General features: G+C 51.2%; 3 protein-coding genes across 3 annotated transcripts; 2 read left to right on the forward strand and 1 right to left on the reverse strand.

Moving 5' to 3' along the window:
- Positions 1–904: 904 nt before the first annotated feature.
- LOC123140834 (cytochrome P450 76M5) lies at positions 905–2,731 on the reverse strand. Its single transcript, XM_044560106.1, has 2 exons — positions 1,806–2,731; positions 905–1,724 (listed from the first exon to the last, which is right to left on the reverse strand). Exons 1-2 carry the CDS (start codon positions 2,727–2,729, stop codon positions 1,095–1,097), a joined length of 1,554 nt encoding a protein of 517 aa, XP_044416041.1. The 5' UTR covers positions 2,730–2,731; the 3' UTR covers positions 905–1,094.
- A 3,790-nt stretch (positions 2,732–6,521) lies between these two features.
- LOC123140835 (acyl transferase 15-like) lies at positions 6,522–8,024 on the forward strand. The gene has a single exon (XM_044560107.1). The coding sequence runs from the start codon at positions 6,567–6,569 to the stop codon at positions 7,920–7,922; it is 1,356 nt and encodes a 451-aa protein (XP_044416042.1). The 5' UTR covers positions 6,522–6,566; the 3' UTR covers positions 7,923–8,024.
- An 8,886-nt stretch (positions 8,025–16,910) lies between these two features.
- On the forward strand, positions 16,911–17,790 carry LOC123141057 (nucleolar and coiled-body phosphoprotein 1-like). Its single transcript, XM_044560296.1, has 2 exons — positions 16,911–17,269; positions 17,344–17,790. The coding sequence occupies exons 1-2, from the start codon at positions 16,950–16,952 to the stop codon at positions 17,366–17,368; spliced, it is 345 nt and encodes a 114-aa protein (XP_044416231.1). The 5' UTR covers positions 16,911–16,949; the 3' UTR covers positions 17,369–17,790.
- The last annotated feature ends 204 nt before the right edge of the window (positions 17,791–17,994 follow it).

The following is a 17,994-nucleotide window of genomic DNA, read 5'->3' on the forward strand; positions in this document are numbered from 1 at the left end:
TTTGAAAATTGCCCTTTAGTCCCGGTTTGTGTCACAAACCGGGACTAAAGGGGCTCGTGGGGCCCCGGCCTGACGCCAGCCTGCCATCACCCCTTTAGTCTCGGTTTGTGACACAAACCGGGACTGTAGGTCACAAATGAACCAGGACTAATGCATAGCCGTTCGAACCGGGACTAATGGTACCATTAGTACCAGGCCAAAATCGAAACGGGACTAATGTGTTTCACGTAAGGTGTTTTTTCTACTAATGTTATTACATGTTGTTGACCTACAGTAGTCCCAGTTAAATCAGTCCAAGCATCCTTCAGCACCATCACTAGAGTTTTTTCCCAGAACATCAGTTTTGACCGCTCTGCTTGAATTTAAATGAACATATGCAGTGGCGTTGCACATGACGTAAACAAACTTGCACCGAAATAAGTAATGCACTATCTATTCATCTGCCGAACTATTGTCACCAAGAATCTCTTACTTTTGTAATCATTGTGTTAAAATCCAACTGGACGGAATCATCCATCTCTCGTTGTCACCACATGTTCGAAAAAGATGGTGAAATGATTAAAAAAACTCGAATTTATGGAATAGGTGATTTCCCTGCCTGGGAAATATTCAATTTCTCCTCTAAGCCGATATTCTTGTTGGACTAGTTGAACTTTACAAGCCTTATAAGTTTTTTTTCCAACAAAATTATGTGGCAGATAATAGCATCTCAATAATTAAACAAGCCCACAAGATATTGATAAAAAAATTACTTGATTTTATGGAGTAGTTGATTTCCCTATCCGGGACATTCAGTTTCTCTTCTGTATCAATATTTTATGTAAGAGGATTAGCGAGGAGACAATTGGTGGCATCGCTTGTTGTATTGCTGAGCCTCGCAGGCTAGTATATAACTATATATAGATTACAAGACTTAAAGGGTAGAAGCCTCTACTAGAGATAATTTAGGAATAGTATAGGAGAGATTACATGTTTTCTCAAAATAAATATGTCGGCAGATAATAGCATCTCAATAATTAAACAAGTCCGCAAGATTATTGATATATAGGAAATATATATGTCGGCAGATAATGTTGTTGGAGCAACCATCCACGTCACACGGTGGACACTGGCACGGCACGTAGTGGCGTAGCAAGATTCAGCACAGTGCCATAGCGGTCCTTGAGGTCAATATCCTCGGGTGCCATGCCATCAGGTAGTCTCCATTCCGTTTTGTGGACAAGTGAGGCTAGCAGCAGAGGCACTGATCGCAGAGCGTAGTCCATTCCAGGGCACACCCTCCGGCCAGCGCCAAATGGCCTATAGATAGAGCCGTCCTTGCCCTGAAAGTGCACGGTCTCGCCTGCACCTGCAGCCAAGAACCTTTCAGGCACAAACTTGTTAGGTTGAGGCCATACCGTAGGGTCCCTTCCGATTGCCCACAAGTTGACCACGACCCCTGTTCCGATAGGGATGGGGAAGCCACCGAGTGACACTCCGTCGGCAGCCACCTCCCGTGGTATCAATGGTACTGCTGGGTGCAGCCGCAGCGTCTCCTTCACCACGGCATGGAGGTAGGGAAGGTTGTCGAGGTCGCTCTCCTTGACAAAGTCACTGGATGTAACTCCAAGGCATGCTGCGAGCTCGTTACGCACGTTCTTCATCTTCTCTGGGTGGCGCAGTAGCTGCGCCATAGCCCACTGCACAGTAACCGTGCTCGTGTCACTTGCGGCGATGAACATATCCTATATAGAAATAAAACAAATGAACATTCCACATACATACAATATTTGTAAGCAAAACAAGTACTCAGTGACCGTACGTACTGTTAGGAACGTGATGATTTCTTGCCGAGTGAGCTTGGACATGGCGTGTCGCGCGAGGAGAACGTCCAGCACGTCGTTGTTTTTCTCACTGCCATTAGTGCTAGTGCCATTTCTTGCTAACTGGCGTTGAACGATCTGTTGGTCAAAGAAGTTGAACAGTTTGGCGAGATGTATGGAGATGCGGCGGCGCGAGCCGAGGAGGTGGTCAATCTGTGCGAGCCATGGGAAGGCGTCAGAGACGTTCGATTTTGACCACTCCTCTAGAACCGGCACTACAAGTCCCCTGAAAGGTTGGGCCCCCGGCGCGTGCAAGTCCACCACATCCTCAGAGAAGAGGATGTTGGATATGACATTGAGGACCGTGCGGTTCACGGCCTCCCTGATTATGACCGGCATGCCGGTGCGAGAGCATGCCCTCAAGTACTCGGTGAGACACCCTGCATGGCATTCCAAGATGGGCCGGATCGTGTCCAAGCCCCGACTGGATGAGAAGTGGGCGCCCATGATGGCACGGTCCTGCTTCCACAGTGGGTTGGAGCTTGGAAGGAAGACCATGGACGTCGTGCCATACGACATGGCGCGGACGGTGTCTGGCACAAGCCGGGACGCGAGCGCTGTGTCATTCTTGGCAAGGGCCTCGTGAGCCGCAGCGGCGGATGACACCACGACGATGGTGCGGGTCAGACCAAGGCGGAGGGACAAGATGGGTCCATAGGTTTGAGCGAGGGAGGCGAGTGTGGTGTGTGGGTTGTTGCGGAGCGGGCCGATGACATAGAGCAAGTTGCCGAGGATGGGGTGGCCGGCAGGGCCGGGCGGATGAGGAGAAGAAACTCTCTTTCGGCTGTGTTTGTGCAGGATGTGCACCATATGAATGGTGATCAGCGTTGTTACTGCTATGCAAGCCAGCAATGCCAAGAACCACATTGTTGGCGCTAGCTAGCTGTATGGAGAGTGCAATCACGTGTTGCGTGTTTATACATGAATCTGCCTGTCCACTTGACAAGTCGGCGCACCAGGTGAACCCCGTTTCACGCCACTCCCTTTCTCATAACACTCACACACTTACAAGTTGGCACACCACGCGAACCACGCTTCACATATTTTAATTTCATTAGGCAACAAGTTAGCACCATATCTAATATCTCCATGCATGCTAGGAAATCGTGGTCATTGCTTTAGATTATGACACGCTATGTGGGTAGGAACATTGAAAACGGCCGGTATGGAAAATATTAGTGCAGTTAAGTCTTCTCCTCCCCTATTTCTTGTCGGCTAGGGCAAATTCTCTTGCTAGGCTTCACCTCCGCTCTACCTGCCTGTCTGGCGGCCGCTAACGAGGAGGGGAATCCTGACGCTTCCAGTCCGGTCAGTACCTTAGGTTATGGTTTCTTAGTCCTCGCGGGTATGATCATCACTTCAGATTATGACACATATGTGGGTAGAAACAATGAAAATGGTACATAAGGAAAATATTAGTGCAATTAAATTGAGTGCAACATTTTGCTGCTTGGGCTACATGGTGTCTTTTTTTGAAACATTCAAAATCACATTTCAAATGTTCTAAAAAAGTTCTAGATGGACATATGCTTTTTTGGTTTTTTACTTTCCTAAAAGTGGAGCACAGTTGCGCTCCTCGCATGGAAGCATAACTATGCTTCACCAAAAAGTGAATCATAGATGTGCTTCCGCGTGACGCATGGTTGTGCTACTCGCATGAAAAAGTAGATCTGTGCTTCCCCCAAAAGCGAAGCACAGTTCAGTTTTGAAGCACGGGTTACTACTGTTTTAGAGCACTACAACATTTTCCCAATAAAGATTCGTTGAAACCCATCACCATGGGGATGTAGTTTTAAAACTGGACGCGAGGAACATAATTGTGAAAACGGTTCATGATTTGGACACACGGTTCGAGAGACAAATTATTTTGAAAATTGAATAGACGAAACAAAGAAATAAAATATCCCACCCATCTCCTCGTGTGCGTCGGTAGAAATCTCACCAAATATCTCGAATTGAACAAGTGTTGCACATGAGGTGTGCCACTTGTCACCACCAGAGGAGGTGGGAATGACCTTTGCAAGGGTGCCCCTTAATTAGTGTTTTCAAGGATAGGGGGGAGAGCGGCTGCCCTAGGCGTGTGAGAGGGAGGGTGGCAGCAACAGTAGCCGGGCTACCGCCAGCATGTGTATACTACAGCGAGGGAGGGTGACCGTGCCATGTACCGGGGGTACACCAACAGACGGGAAGTCAACCCAGGCCGATATCTACCTGTACTCGAAGTCTTGTATCTAGGCAGATTTGAAGTATTGTGCATTTGCAGTGTTCTTGGTGGCTTTGGGGTGGTGTTGTGCTGCAGCGGCACCTTTTGTATCTTGCCTTGGTGTGTTTGTTGTGTGTGGTGGTGTCGTGTGTTGTGTGGATGTTTGTATATATGTATAGTCGTTGCTTTATATATAAAGTGGGGCGACCACCATGGCTTCTTGATCTCTCCCTTCATGTGGGTGCTCCATTATCTCCTCCAAATCTTCTTCTCTCTGCAATAAAAATATATCATCTATTATTGTCGCCACTACTGCCCTCTCTCCTATCAACCACAGGGACGTCCCCTTATGAAGTGCATCCGCCGTCATCTCCTCTTCGTCGCCATTGTTAGTTGTATAGAGGACCTACGCCACCCGCAAAAACGAGAGGGTGAAAAAAAAACTTGAGTACACCCGAAACACAAAACCTCTTCACCCAGTTGCATGGTGTTATTGGAAAAGAGAGGATGCCAACGACCTTGCGAGACACCAAGATGAGGAAAAAGTGATTATGAAGGAGGAATAGGCATATATGGACAAGGATAAACAAGGACATGTAAGCTAGAATGTAAAAGTATATTGCACCCCAAGAAATAGTCATCTTTGATTTAGGAAGTCTGGGATCAAGATAGCTTCATGGATTCTGTAAAACCGGACAGTTCTAATTATGTATTTGCATATCAAAAACAGTAAGATGACGAGGCACATGCTCGACACAGTTCTGTTGTATTGTACAATGACGACGCTTGCTTTCTTTCAGCTTCGAAATACTTTTCCATGTACAATTCCATTGCTGTTCGAATCGGAAAAAATTGCTACGAAATACTTTTCCATGTACAATTGCTGAAATATGCCTGAAATATTGTCAACCTAGCTAGACTTGGCGCTGCAGCTCAAGGCTTCATAGAAGAGGAGCTTGAAATTGAATATGGGAGGTTACCGCTGTCCTTACAGCTTTACAACAAGACTGAAGTATCACTTTATGGCGCACAGGTGATTTCTTCGTGGTCTTCGAAAAGTATCGCCCTGGAGGAACTAGCATCCCTAAAATACAGATCTGTTTTTGAGCATCATGTGTTTGTTATGAATTCTTCTTTGTAAAAAATGAAATAGAATGAAGAGAATAAAAAATAGCATACCAAATCACGCACTTGACAAGTTGGCACACCACGCGAACCACGCTTCACATATTTTAATTTGGTTCGGCAACAAGCAGCTGAGCACCATGTATATCTCCCTGCCTGCTAGGAAATCGTGATCGTTGCTTTACATTCTGACACGTTTGTGGGTAGAAACATGCGTGCTAGGAAATCGTGATAGTTGCACATCCGGAAAATATTAGCGCAATTGAATTGAGTGCAGCATTTTGGTGCTCGGCCTACATAAAGCCTTTAATCAAACAATCAAAATCACATTTCAAAGTTACAATTTTTTTTGGAAAAACGTCCGCATTGACATACTCCATCCGTTCCAATTTACAGTGCGCATAGATGCTAGCATTATTACCAATGTTTGTCTCACTCTCATGTGCATGTGCTAATGTAACACCCATCTTTTCAGCTAAGGGTAATCGTTGTCCAAGACTGCATGCACGCACCACATTATAGAATTTGGGCAAAAAGCTAGTAGGCTTTCTCAAAATGTGAGCAGTTGTGCTTGCTCAAAATGTGAAGCACAATTGTGGTTTTGTGCTTCCCTAAAAACGAAGCACAGCTGTGCTCCACGCGTGAAAGCACAACTATTCTTCACAAAAAAGTGAAGCACTGATGTGTGTGAAGAGCATTAGTGCTTTTTGTGTAAAATGAAAAAGAGAGAAATTGCATTCCTATGGCGGAGAATATTTTTCAAGATGGCAAATATTTTCTGTAAACGAATGTAACTATACTGACAACAAAACTTAGGATTATAACAAAATATGACAGGGCGTATGCCTACCCAAATACACAGACTTAATCTGTTAAAAAAACTTGACTTAATCCTAGGCACAAATAAGGCCTCCCTAGTTGATTCGCGGGATTAAAAAACACAAAAATGAAAAAAAAAACACATGCATGCTTTTAAAAGAAAATCATAAGCATTTCAAGTGTGACAAATTAAGTAGAGTAAATGTATTTCAAGTGGCACTAGTGAGCCGGCCCAATTAAGTAGAGTAAATGCATGCTTCACAAATTAAGTAGAGTACATACTCCGCTTGTATATACTCCCTCCGTTCCTAAATATAAGTCTTCCTAGGAATTACACTATAGACTACATACGGAGCAAAATGAGTGAACCTATCATCTAAAAGACGTCTACATACATGCGAATGTAGTTTTCATAGTGGAATTTCTAAAAAGACTTATATTTCGGAACGGAGGGAGTATATACTAACTCACTATGATAACCATGATCCATTCCACATCAAGACGAACCTCTGTCTGCTTTAGACCACCGAGACTAGCTAAGCTAGCTAGCAATCCCGATGAGCTTGGCGGTGAGCAAGTCCCCGCCGGTGATGGTCCGGCCATCGACAGAGCCGGTGCTGGTGCCCGGGAAGACGACAGCGACGCAATTGGTGCAACTCTCGTCGTGGGACATGGCCTACGTGGACTTCCAGGTGACGGTGCTCCTCGTTTTCGACGGCTCGGTTCACCAGCCCGTGGAGGCCATCAAGGAGGGCCTCTCCCGGGCGCTCGCCCACTACCACACCATCGCCGGCCGCCTCGCCGACGAAGACGGCGTGCTCCTGCACGTCGCGTGCACCGGTGAGGGTGTGCCGTTCGTGGCCGCGTCGGCGGGATGTGCCTTGCAGGATCACGGGCTCCTGCACGCGCCCTTCTCGACCAGCCTCCTTGACGATCTCGCCGTTTACTACCCGGCACCTGAGGGCTGCCGGAGCATCGACCCGATGCTGCTGATGCAGGTCACCGAGTTCGCCTGCGGCGGGTTCACCGTGGGCGTGACGTGGAACCACACGCTGGCCGACGCCACCGGCATTGCGCAGTTCCTGCAAGCCGTGGGCGAGCTCACCCGCGCTGAAGCCGATGATGTCTTGGTGCCGTCTGTGGCGCCGGTCAGGGACGGGCGGGCGGTGTCCCTTCCTCTGCTCTCGCCGTCGGTGGTCGCCGCGAAGCAGTGGCTGATGCTGGACCTCGGCGGCCAGAGCCTCGTCTACCTAGACATCATCGTCCCGCTCAAGCTCATCGACCGTATCAAGTCCGACTACAAGGCCGGGTACTGCACAACGTTCGAGGCCACGACCGCCGTGCTCTGGCGGTGCCGCACACGCGCGATCATCGGCGACGACCTCGACGGCTATGACATGTCCACGCCGGCGCCGCTGGCCTTCACCGTGAACGTGCGCAAGCACGTGGGCGTGGCGGCAGGGTACTATGGAAACTGCGCGGTCGCGCAGCTGGCGTTCGCGACCACAGGAGAGGTGGCCGGCGCCTGGGACGACGGCATGAACGGCTTGGTGGATCTGATCAAGCGCGCCAAGGACGGAGTCCCGGAGCTGCTGAGAGGCATGAGTGCCGCCGGCGGCGGCGCGGTGCACGGGATGGGGGAGGAGCAGATAGCAGCGGCGTTCGGGTACAACGCGGTGATGATGACGAGCTGGCGGAACATCAGGTTCGACGACGCCGACTTTGGCGGCGGCGCCCCGGCAAGGGTGGTGTCGCGTTGGCAGCAGTCGACGCTGCCGTGCATGGCGTTAGTATCCTGCAGGGAAGCCACGGCGGCCGACGGTGAGAGGCTGCTGACGCAGTGCGTCAGGGCGGAGCACGCCGCCGCGTTGCTCGCCGAGCTGGACCAGCTCGTACATGCATCGTGCGCCTGAGTAACTAATTAGGAACTGAATTGTTGGTGGCACGTACGTCCGTATGTGTGGTGTGGTGGTGTACCGTTGTCGTTGAGTTGTTCCAGTGAATAAGGTACCCCAATAATGCTAAACATACAAAGATTTACACGCAATTACATCGCTGACTAGACTTCTTTCTTTCTAACTAACCACCCCAAAAAATTCAAACACGGTATCTCCAACAGCAACGTGGTACCACGGCGCGCTTAATTTTTTTCACAGCGCCGAAATAGTATTTTAGCTCGCGCCGGAGGGTGGTTGCTTTACCAGGCGGTGCAAAATTTAGCGTGCCGCTGTAGCGCTTCACCAGGCGCGGTAAAATCCAGCGCGCGACCAGTCGGCGCTTGGAAAAAATATCAACACGTACGAAAAAATATGAAACCCTAATAAAAATAGATAAAACGATGCTAGACTACTCCTCGTCCTCTTCGGCGGTGTAGCCCGACGACGGAAACGCGTCGAGCCACCGAGGATCTTCATCGTCCCGAGTCGACATAGGTGCCATCTCGATTTGGGCTTCCGCCAGTTCCTTCCGCGCACGCTTGTCCGCCCGACGCACGGCTCGCTCTGCCCTTCTCTGCGCCCATAACTCGTTCTCGGCGGCGATATCCTGCGGGAAGTGCTCGCGCCACACCAAGATGGTGTGCTAGTCCGCCTCGGCGACAAAGAGGCGGCGCTCCCGCCTCCGCTGGAGGCGGTGATCCTCGTCGCTGATTAGTCGCGAGGGAGGCGCGGGATCTTGCGCCTGCTCGCGTGTCCGCATGTCGGAAAAATTCACCTGCGACCGAGGCCGCCCGAGGCACCACGTCGCCGCGTCGTACGCGCGGGCGGCCTCGTGGGCGGTGTCGAATGTTACGAGCCCGGGGCGTGTATCGCCAGAGCGGATCTCCACGTAATACACACGGGAGGGGCGGAGGCGGACGCCGTGGTAGCCCGAGCTACTCCGGGGGCGCGGCGGCATGGCAGGGCATTGGAACCGACGGAGGGAAAAGGCGTGGCGGCGGCGGGGCGCTAGAAAAGGTGGAGGAGAAGGCGCGGCGGGAGGGAACTTGGCGGTTGGCGGGCGAAGGCGCGCGGCTTTTAACCAGCTCGCTGGGCGTCACGCGCTAAAACTACTGCGCGCGCTGCCGCTTTTCCCCGAGCACGCCAATTTATTTTGCGCGCCTGCGGGAGCGCGCCGCACGGCCTCTCACGCGCCAAAATGGTGGTTTTTTCGGTGCGCCGCAAGTTCCGCACGCCTGTTGGAGATGCTCTTATGTTATGTGCAAGTCAAGTTCGGTGAAAATTAGACTAACGTCACAAAGAGGTTTGGCTTCGACCTTCTCAGACTACCGCCACACGCTCTTCCAGCGGCATTGCTACACAAACGGGCAAATGCGGGGCTTGGCGCTCACCTCCACCAGTTAAAATCAGGGGTCCAGCAGTTGTTTGACGTGTTTTTGTGTTTTCTATTTTTGAGAAGTTTAAGTTTAGATGTGAATGATTTTTCTTAAGCACAGGCGTATTTGATAAGTACACACGTACGTGCATAAACACACTTGATTGACCAGTCTTGCTTCACGTACCATTCATGCATGCCTGCATGCACGTATACTTTCCAATGACATGCATGGTATGAGCTACTCCACTCGTATTTGATCGTGGAACTAGCTAACTTTGCAGAGGTAAAGGCCCAGTGCAGTTGTCGGTGACGCCTCGCTGAATCGTACATACACTTGAATGCCTGCGCGTCAGTTCCAATACCCGTATACCGGCGCCCTGGTCGGCGGGTATCTATATGTATTTAATACCTAACATGTATTTTTAGCGTCAAGATCATGCATCCGGCTAGAAGGCAAGCCCACGAACAGCAGTCAGGTATGCAAACCATCGGGACGTGCTCGTCAAGAAGCACAAGAACAGATTTTTTTTAAAATCAACCACGTCTCTATTTATTCATGAAAGGCAGGAATTTCTGCCGAAATTATGTGAAGAATACAGTCTGGTGGTGCTTGCACCCAAATTTTGCTAAGATTATTTGTTACCCCCTTCTTGGCCAACCCGTGCGCAGCGCCGTTCGCCGTTCTCCTTACCCATGTCACCTTCCATCTTTCTCTTGTTGCCAGCATATGTTTCACCTCTTTGATCATCGGCCCCAGCATCGAGAGGTCGGCTTCCTCGCTTTGAAGTTTGCGCATTGCGCACCACCTCCTGGCAATCCATCTCTATGTGCAAGCTAGTAATGTTGAACGCCTCCGCCAGTTCCACCGCCCTTTTGCATGCGAGCAGCTCCATCTTTACCGGATCACCTCCCGTCGGGTGGTAATGGCATGCACCTCCGAGGAACGCTCCTGCATTATTTCTGAAAACCACACCCACAGCCCCTTTCTCCCCTCCCTTAGTGCTCGCCCCATCTACATTAGCTTTGACCCATCCTGCTTCTGGAGTGCTCCACCGCTGCGGTCGAACCTCCCTAGGGGTTTTGCTCACCTTGCCATGGACTGTCTGCCACTCCTCCATTAGTCTTCGGACCATTGATGCCATGTCTGCCGCCTCTTCAATCTTCTTGCCTTCCCGAGTGTTATTCCGTGCCATCCATAAAGCATATAACCCCTGAACCAAAGTCGCTCGCTCATCCGCCGATGCTTCAGCAAACCAGCTCAAGAGCCAATGAGATAGTGCACTTTGGGAGCAGATTGTCTCCAGCGGGATTGCCACCGGCACTCCCAATTCCGAGTGCAGAATTTTCCAAAATTTTGCCGAATGAGGACAGCTCCAAAATCTATGTAAATTTGTCTCTTCTCTTCCATAGACCACACAAAACACACCTGGTTTGATCTTTCGTCGATGTAGTTCAGATCCTACTGCAAGTCCATTCCATATAAGCCGCCGGGTATGTACCTTAACTCTGCCCGGAGCCACCGTGTCCCACAAATTCATCCAAGCTCTGTGGTTCAGTACCGACGATGATGAGCCCGGCATGCCCCTTCTTGCCCTCTTCTGCTCCATGAAAAGATGGTAAGCCGACCTGACTGAAAACACACCGTTCTTCGTATGATTCCATGCAAGATAGTCTTCTACCGTCGGCCCCCCACGTGTATTTGCCAAATCTCGGATGCTTCCGCTGGCGGAAACATGTTTTGCACCTTTTCTTGATCCCAACCAGTGTTAGAATCATTTAGTAAATGCATTACCTTCGTCATCCCAGGAACAAACACTTGGCCCAGTGGCTTCAAGCTTCCCTTGCGAGGGATCCAATTATCATGATGAATGCCAACATGGGATCCATCTCCGATGCGCCACACCAGCCCCTCCGGGAGAAGGTCTCGACCATGCAGTATGCTCCTGAATGTGAAAGAACCCCCGTCGGGACAAGTGGCATTGCGGATGGATCCTTCTGAATAATACCTCGCCTTAAGCACTCTTGCACACAAGGAATTGGGCTCCTGCATCAGTCTCCAGGCTTGCTTGGCAAGCAACGCTTGGTTAAACGCTTCTGGATCCCTAAACCCCATTTCACCTTCATGCTTTCTTATGCACATTTTATCCCAAGCAATCCAATGTACTCTTTTCTAACCATTTGCTTCACCCCACCAGAAGTTTGAAGATATAGATGACAAGTTCCCGCACATTTTCTTTGTGAGTTGAAAACAGCTCATGGTGAACGTAGGAGTAGATTGCAACCCCGATTTCATAAGCACCTCCCTAGCCATCTTGGATAGCCCTTGGCCCTTCCAACCTGAGACTTTCCCCTTGGCACTCTCTTTAACATACTTAAAAGTCCCATCTTTGGATCTTCCCACCACTGTTGGAAGGCCTAAATACCTCTCACTGAGGGCCTCAGAAGATATACCGATCGCTTGTTTGAGCACTTCTTTATCCCCATCTTCACTACCCTTCCCAAAAAATACCGCAGATTTCTGCAAATTTACTTTTTGTCCCGAGGCCTCCTCATAATCCTGCAAGATAGCCCGCAAGCATAGAAAGTCATCTTGAGACCCCTCCAAGAAGACAATACTATCATCAGCAAATAAAAGATGAGTGACCGTGGGGCCAGTGCTCCCAAACGATACACCCTTAATCTTCCTCTCCTCCTGGGCATGCTTGAGTAAAGCTGAAAAACCTTCAACACATAACAGAAATAAATATGGTGACAAAGGATCACCCTATCGAAGGCCTCTTGACGGGACAAAACTTCTAGAAAATCCCCCATTTAACTTCACTGAAAACCTCGCAGTCCTCACACACCTCATGATCATCTCCCTCCAGTGAGCGGAGAAGCCATATTTTGCCATTACTTGGTCGAAGAAAATCCACTCCACCCTATCATATGCCTTCATCATGTCGAGTTTAATTGCGCAAAGGGGTTTCCTTCTCTTCCTCTTTCTCATAGCGTGAACACACTCATATGCCACCAAAACATTATCCGTGATTAATCTCCCTGGGACAAATGCACTCTGCTCTTCCGCTATCATCGATGGTAACACCACTTTAAGCCTATTTGCCAACACCTTCGACGCAATATTGTAGAGGACATTGCATAGGCTAATTGGTCTAAACCGACTGAGCATATCTGGTGAGCACACTTTGGGTATCATCACAATCACGGTGTCATTAAAGCCCTCCGGCATCATCTTCCCCGCCAGAAATTCTCGGATGGCCGCACACACCTCGTCCTTTACCAACAACCAGTGTCGTTGATAAAACATTGCCGGGAAACCATCTGGCCCCGGCGCCTTTGACGGGCTCCATCTGGAACAACGCTCTCTCAATCTCTTCATCAGTAAACGGGGCTGACAATTTCGTGTTCATCTCCTCCGTAACCAGCGTATCAATATGCTGCAGAATTTTCTCTCCATCCCTCGATCCCTCTGAAGTGAAGAGCTGGGCATAAAAACTTGCAGCCATCTCACGCATACCTTCATCATCCGTACATTTAGTCCCATCCTCTCTCCGCAGCCCCTTTACTGTATTTTTCCGTTTCCTATGTGATGCTCGGTTCTGAAAGTACTGTGTGTTTTGATCACCATACTGTAACCAATCCACCCTTGATCGTTGCTTATAGTAAATCTCTTCTCTTTCATATAGATCATGCAGCTGGTCCTCTATGTCCTTAATCTCCTGCCTATATCCTGTTCGGATCGCCCTTTCCTTTGCATCTTTCAACTGCCACTTGAGATGACTAATCTGTTTTTTTATAGAGCCAAAAACCTCCCTACTCCAGGTTTGCATGGCTTTAGCCATGAGGGCGAGTTGTTTACATGCCGCGTCCATCCCCGGCTGCGTCTGATTGGTTGCATGCGCCCGTTCCCATGCATTGGTCACCATAGCCTCATAATCCGCGTGCCTTGTCCAAGCCGCCTCATACATGAAATGACGCTGCGGACGTGCCCTGTTGTCGGCCAGTGCCGACGCAACACGGACAAGCAATGCTTGGTGGTCAGATTCTTCGGTCAGTATGTGTTGCACCTCGGTCGCCGGGAACAACTGCATGAAGGAAGTTGAACAAGTTGCCCTATCTAGTCTGACCTGGATATTCTCAGCACAAGAACAGATTAGCACAATCAATTAGGAGATCACGCGTTCAACCAGGAGAAGGCCCACTTGCAGCCACGCAACCAGATGGGCGGAGAGATAAGCACATTGTCATGCATCCATATCTCTTCCAGGAAAATCGGGAGCAGCCGTTCACTACACGCCGCCCTGCGGCCTACCTCAGCGGCCTATATATACTCATGCGGCAGCTCACGGTGGACGGGCTAACGCACGGCCAAAGAGGGGAGAACCCACGCACGCAAGCATCCATCACGCGCACCTCCAACATCCATCCATTCACCAGCGCCCATCCATCACACATCACAGGAGGAACGCAGCAAACACGCATCCATCCATCAATTCGTCCTAGGCAGAAGACAACACACCCACGCAGCCGGCGGCCGCACACAGCAGATCTCACGCACGCAGCCGACAACACAACCCACACATCTACGCGGCCACGCAGACGGCAGAAGACCAGATCGCATCGACGGGCCAACGCAGCCGGGCGAGAACACCGGCGCCAGCGACATGGACACCAAGCTCACATTCCCGAAGGGTGAGATTTTGATCTAATACATCTATTTTCTTCTGTCTCCTTCTCATCTAGCATGCATGCGCTACGCGGAGGGTACCTACCGGGAACTGGAGACGACACTCGTGTGATCCCGTCGCCGCCGCCGGAGATGACCGCACCGGACCAAAAAACTACACCGACACCGCTGAAGTTTGTCTACGCCAAGCCCTTCATTTTCAGGTGTCATGTTCTTGGCTGGAGATTAGTCGAGAGCTGCCGGAGCTCTTCAACGACGCAGCCCAACCGCTAGCCCCGACGCTCTACCATGGCGGCCTTCATGGCGCTCGGCGAATAGCCCATGGTGTATAGGTCGCGACGCACAGATTGCGACGAACAGGGCCACGGTGAACAGGTTCATGGCAAAGGATACACAGGCGTACAGGTTTTGCATCACGCTCTTGGAGGAGACGGCATGGCAGAACCGGAGCTCGCTGACGACGCAGCCCAAGACTCGCCTTTCCTTTCAGGGCGCATAGATTGCGACGGACAAGGCTACGGTGGACAGGTTTATGGCGAAGGAGACACCGGTGTACAGGTTTTGCGTCACCCTCTTGGAGGGGACGGTGCGGCGGAGCCGGAGCTCGCTGACGGCGCAGCCCGAGACTCGCTTTTCCCATCACGGCGTACAGGTCCTTTGTGGAACCCATATCCGCAACGACGTATCTAAGACCGGTTCCTCCTTCACGAGGCACGCGTCCCGACGAACAGGTCAACGGCGTACAGATCCTTCACCGAGCCGGAGTTTGCAGCGACATAGTACAAGACCGTGGCGTACACGTCCGTAGAGTCGCCGGCGCACAGGTCACACTTTCACGCAGCACCAGCCCAAGGCGACGTGGCCTTTACGACGCCACCTCGCACGGCCCTGTGAGGCGGCTGTCGGTGTCAAAACCGGCGGATCTCGGGTAGGGGGTCCCGAACTGTGCGTCTAGGATCGATGGTAACAGGAGACGAGGGACACAATGTTTACCCAGGTTCGGGCCCTTTCTATGGAGGTAATACCCTACTTCCTGCATGATTGATCTTGATGAATATGAGTATTACAAGAGTTGATCTACCAACCCTAGAAGTCTAGCCTGTATGACTATGGTTATGAGTATCCTGATCCGGACTAAGCCCTCCGGTTTATATAGACACCGGAGGGATCTAGGGTTACACAAGGTCGGTTACAGAGAAAGGAATCTTCATATTTGGTCGCCAAGCTTGCCTTCCACGCCAAGGAGAGTCCCATCCGGACACGGGTGGAGTCTTTGGTCTTCGTATCTTCACAGCCCATCAGTCCGGCCCATGGCTAACAGGCCGGACGCCCGAGGACCCCTTAATCCAGGACTCCCTCAGTAGCCCCTGAACTAGTCTTCAATGACGAGGTGTCCAGCGCGCAGATTGTCTTCGGCATTGCAAGGCGGGTTCCCTTTCCCGAATACTCCAAGATAGTCTTCAGACGCGAAGAATGTATCCGGACCTGTAACACAAGCACCACACACAGCCGCAGAGAGTATAATATCCCACGAGTCTAATCCGCTGACAACGTTTTCGTAATGTGACATCACATCCACCCGGTCATTATTTCAAACCGTTTTCGTCTGCCGTTCCGCGTTTCGAGATGCGGTTTCCATTGGCACGTCTTGTCAAAGTAGAGATCGTGTCCATTTATTGCGGGATTCTCATCAATGCAGGCGTGGGTAACCCAACCGTGCCATTTGCACAGCCCTTGGGAATAGGCGAGTTTTAAGGCGAGTGGGAAGGCGCTTGATATTTACTGCCTTTATAAGGGGATAAGGATTCCCTTTCTTCACCAACGCCTTCTCTCTCTCTCTGCCCTCCCATCCTTGAGCTCCAGCGCCCAAGCACTCAACTTTTCCGCCTCAAGCAAGCATTCAACCATGTCCGGATCCAGAGCTGGAGGCAAGTGGATGGCCTCCTCCGTCAAGAAGAAGAACATCAAGGAGCTCCGGGAGGCCGGATACCTGGCCAAGGGGATCGTTCACCGACTCCCGGCCATGGGACAGATCGTCCCTACCCCAGAGCCCCATGAGAGGGTTGTGTTTCTCACACATTGCGTCTGCGGGCTGGGATTCCCTCTCCACCCGTTTTTCCGCGGACTGATGTTTTACTACGGGCTGGACTTCCATGATCTAGCCCCCAACTCTATCCTCAACATCTCGGCATTTATTTTCGTGTGCGAGGCCTTTCTCCGCATCCCACCTCACTTCGGCCTATGGCTGAAGACCTTCAATGTGAAGCCGAAGGTGGTGAGCGGCCAACAAGCAGAGTGCGGAGGCGCCATGGTGGGCAAGATGCCCAATGTCACCTGGCCCGAAGGCTCCTTTGTGGAGACGATGAAGGGGTGGCAGTCGGGGTGGTTCTACATCACCGAGCCGCGTGACACCAACGGGGCGGCGGCCCCTGAATTCTGATCCGGAGTTCCGATGCGGCTCACCTCCTGGCAAGAGAAGGGTCTGACCTGGGGTTCTTCGGACGAGCTGACTGGGCTCCAGACATGCGTCCAAAACATGATAACCAAGAAAATCAAGCTCGTCAACGTGATCCAGGTTATGCTCATTCGCCGGGTCCTTCCATGCCAACGCCGGACTTGCTATTTGTGGGAGTTCGATCTGGCCAAGCACCAGACGCTACTAGAGCTCTTCGGCACGACGCACGAAGACATCTGGAAAGTGCTCTTCAAGGCCAGCGAGACACCACCGCCCACGACCGAGGATCGCGGGCTTAGCTTAAAATGCCATGCTAATTTGGTAAGTTCTTTCATGTTTTCAAGGTATACCCTTTACTGGCATATTTTGAGGAAGGAGTCTAAGCCTTTAGATCAGTTTTTTCAGGCCTGGATAGAGATAGCAGGGCGGATTAACTGTCCGGCTCCGCTACCCGAAGACCAAGAAACCCCACTTCTGACGAAGATGCTGTTTCCGACGCCTTATGAGGTGCCGGAGAAGAAGGCCAAGAAGAAGGCCAAGGGGGCCAAGAGTGGCCCTCGCCGAAAAGGTGCTTCGGACATGACATCCGAAGATGACGAGTCTCACTCGTCCACCGCCGAAGACGATGACGAGGAGGAGGAGAAAAAATCTCCCCCTGATGAGGGGAGGAAAAGGGGGACGACCTCCACAAATCTGGAGGCGGAGGCGCCCAAGAGGGGGAAGCGCGCCCTCATGGATAACTCTGTGTGGGACGTCGACAGCAGTCCAGAGCGACCCCCCCGGACCAAGCCCCGGGCCGCATCGTAAGTACCAAAAAACTTGTGCACGTCCATGTCTCCGCTTCATGGCACTAATATGTTGAATTATGCTATTACAGGCCGGCCCACGACAGCCCCCTGTGATCCTCATCAGGAGGTTCGCTAGATTCAAAGGCGATGGCCCGTGAGTCTTCGCCGGCCGCTCGTTCTCCTCCGGCCAAGGGTGACGACGAGGTGGTGTCCCAAAGGACCTTCGAAGGCCAGGGAGAGGTTCAGGAGGCCGTCAGGGTGGCGTCAGAGGATGATTCCTCGACCGCCGGACACATGGGGGAGGAAGCCCCCATGGGGACTGGCGATGGGGGCCATATACAATTCGGCCCCCAGCCGAATACCCTTCCGGAGACCCATAGGGTTCTGGAGTCAGGCGAGCAGCCTTCCCTGAAAGGAGGAGGGATGCCTGCTCCGCCGGTGACCTCTATCCAACCAGAGGCACCGGATAATCTGCTGGTAGCGCTACAAGGCGCTTCCATTGTGGATGAACACCGTATCCTTATGGGTACGGTGATTGAGAAGGTCCAGTCCGCCAGAAGGGGACTGACCGAAGCCTGCACTAGCCTTCTAACAGGCTTTGAGGTAAGTAATGTAATTTTAGAAAGAATATCACAGTGTAGACAGTAGCCCCTGATGCTCTTTTCGGTGTTCGGAGAGAAAAAGCCGAACAGAGGATCAAAATAATTTTCGCTGAAGTCTAAGATAAGATGTCTATGTGA

The sequence above is a fragment of the Triticum aestivum genome, chromosome 6D (assembly GCF_018294505.1).
Source record: "Triticum aestivum cultivar Chinese Spring chromosome 6D, IWGSC CS RefSeq v2.1, whole genome shotgun sequence".
Taxonomy (NCBI): Eukaryota; Viridiplantae; Streptophyta; class Magnoliopsida; order Poales; family Poaceae; genus Triticum; species Triticum aestivum.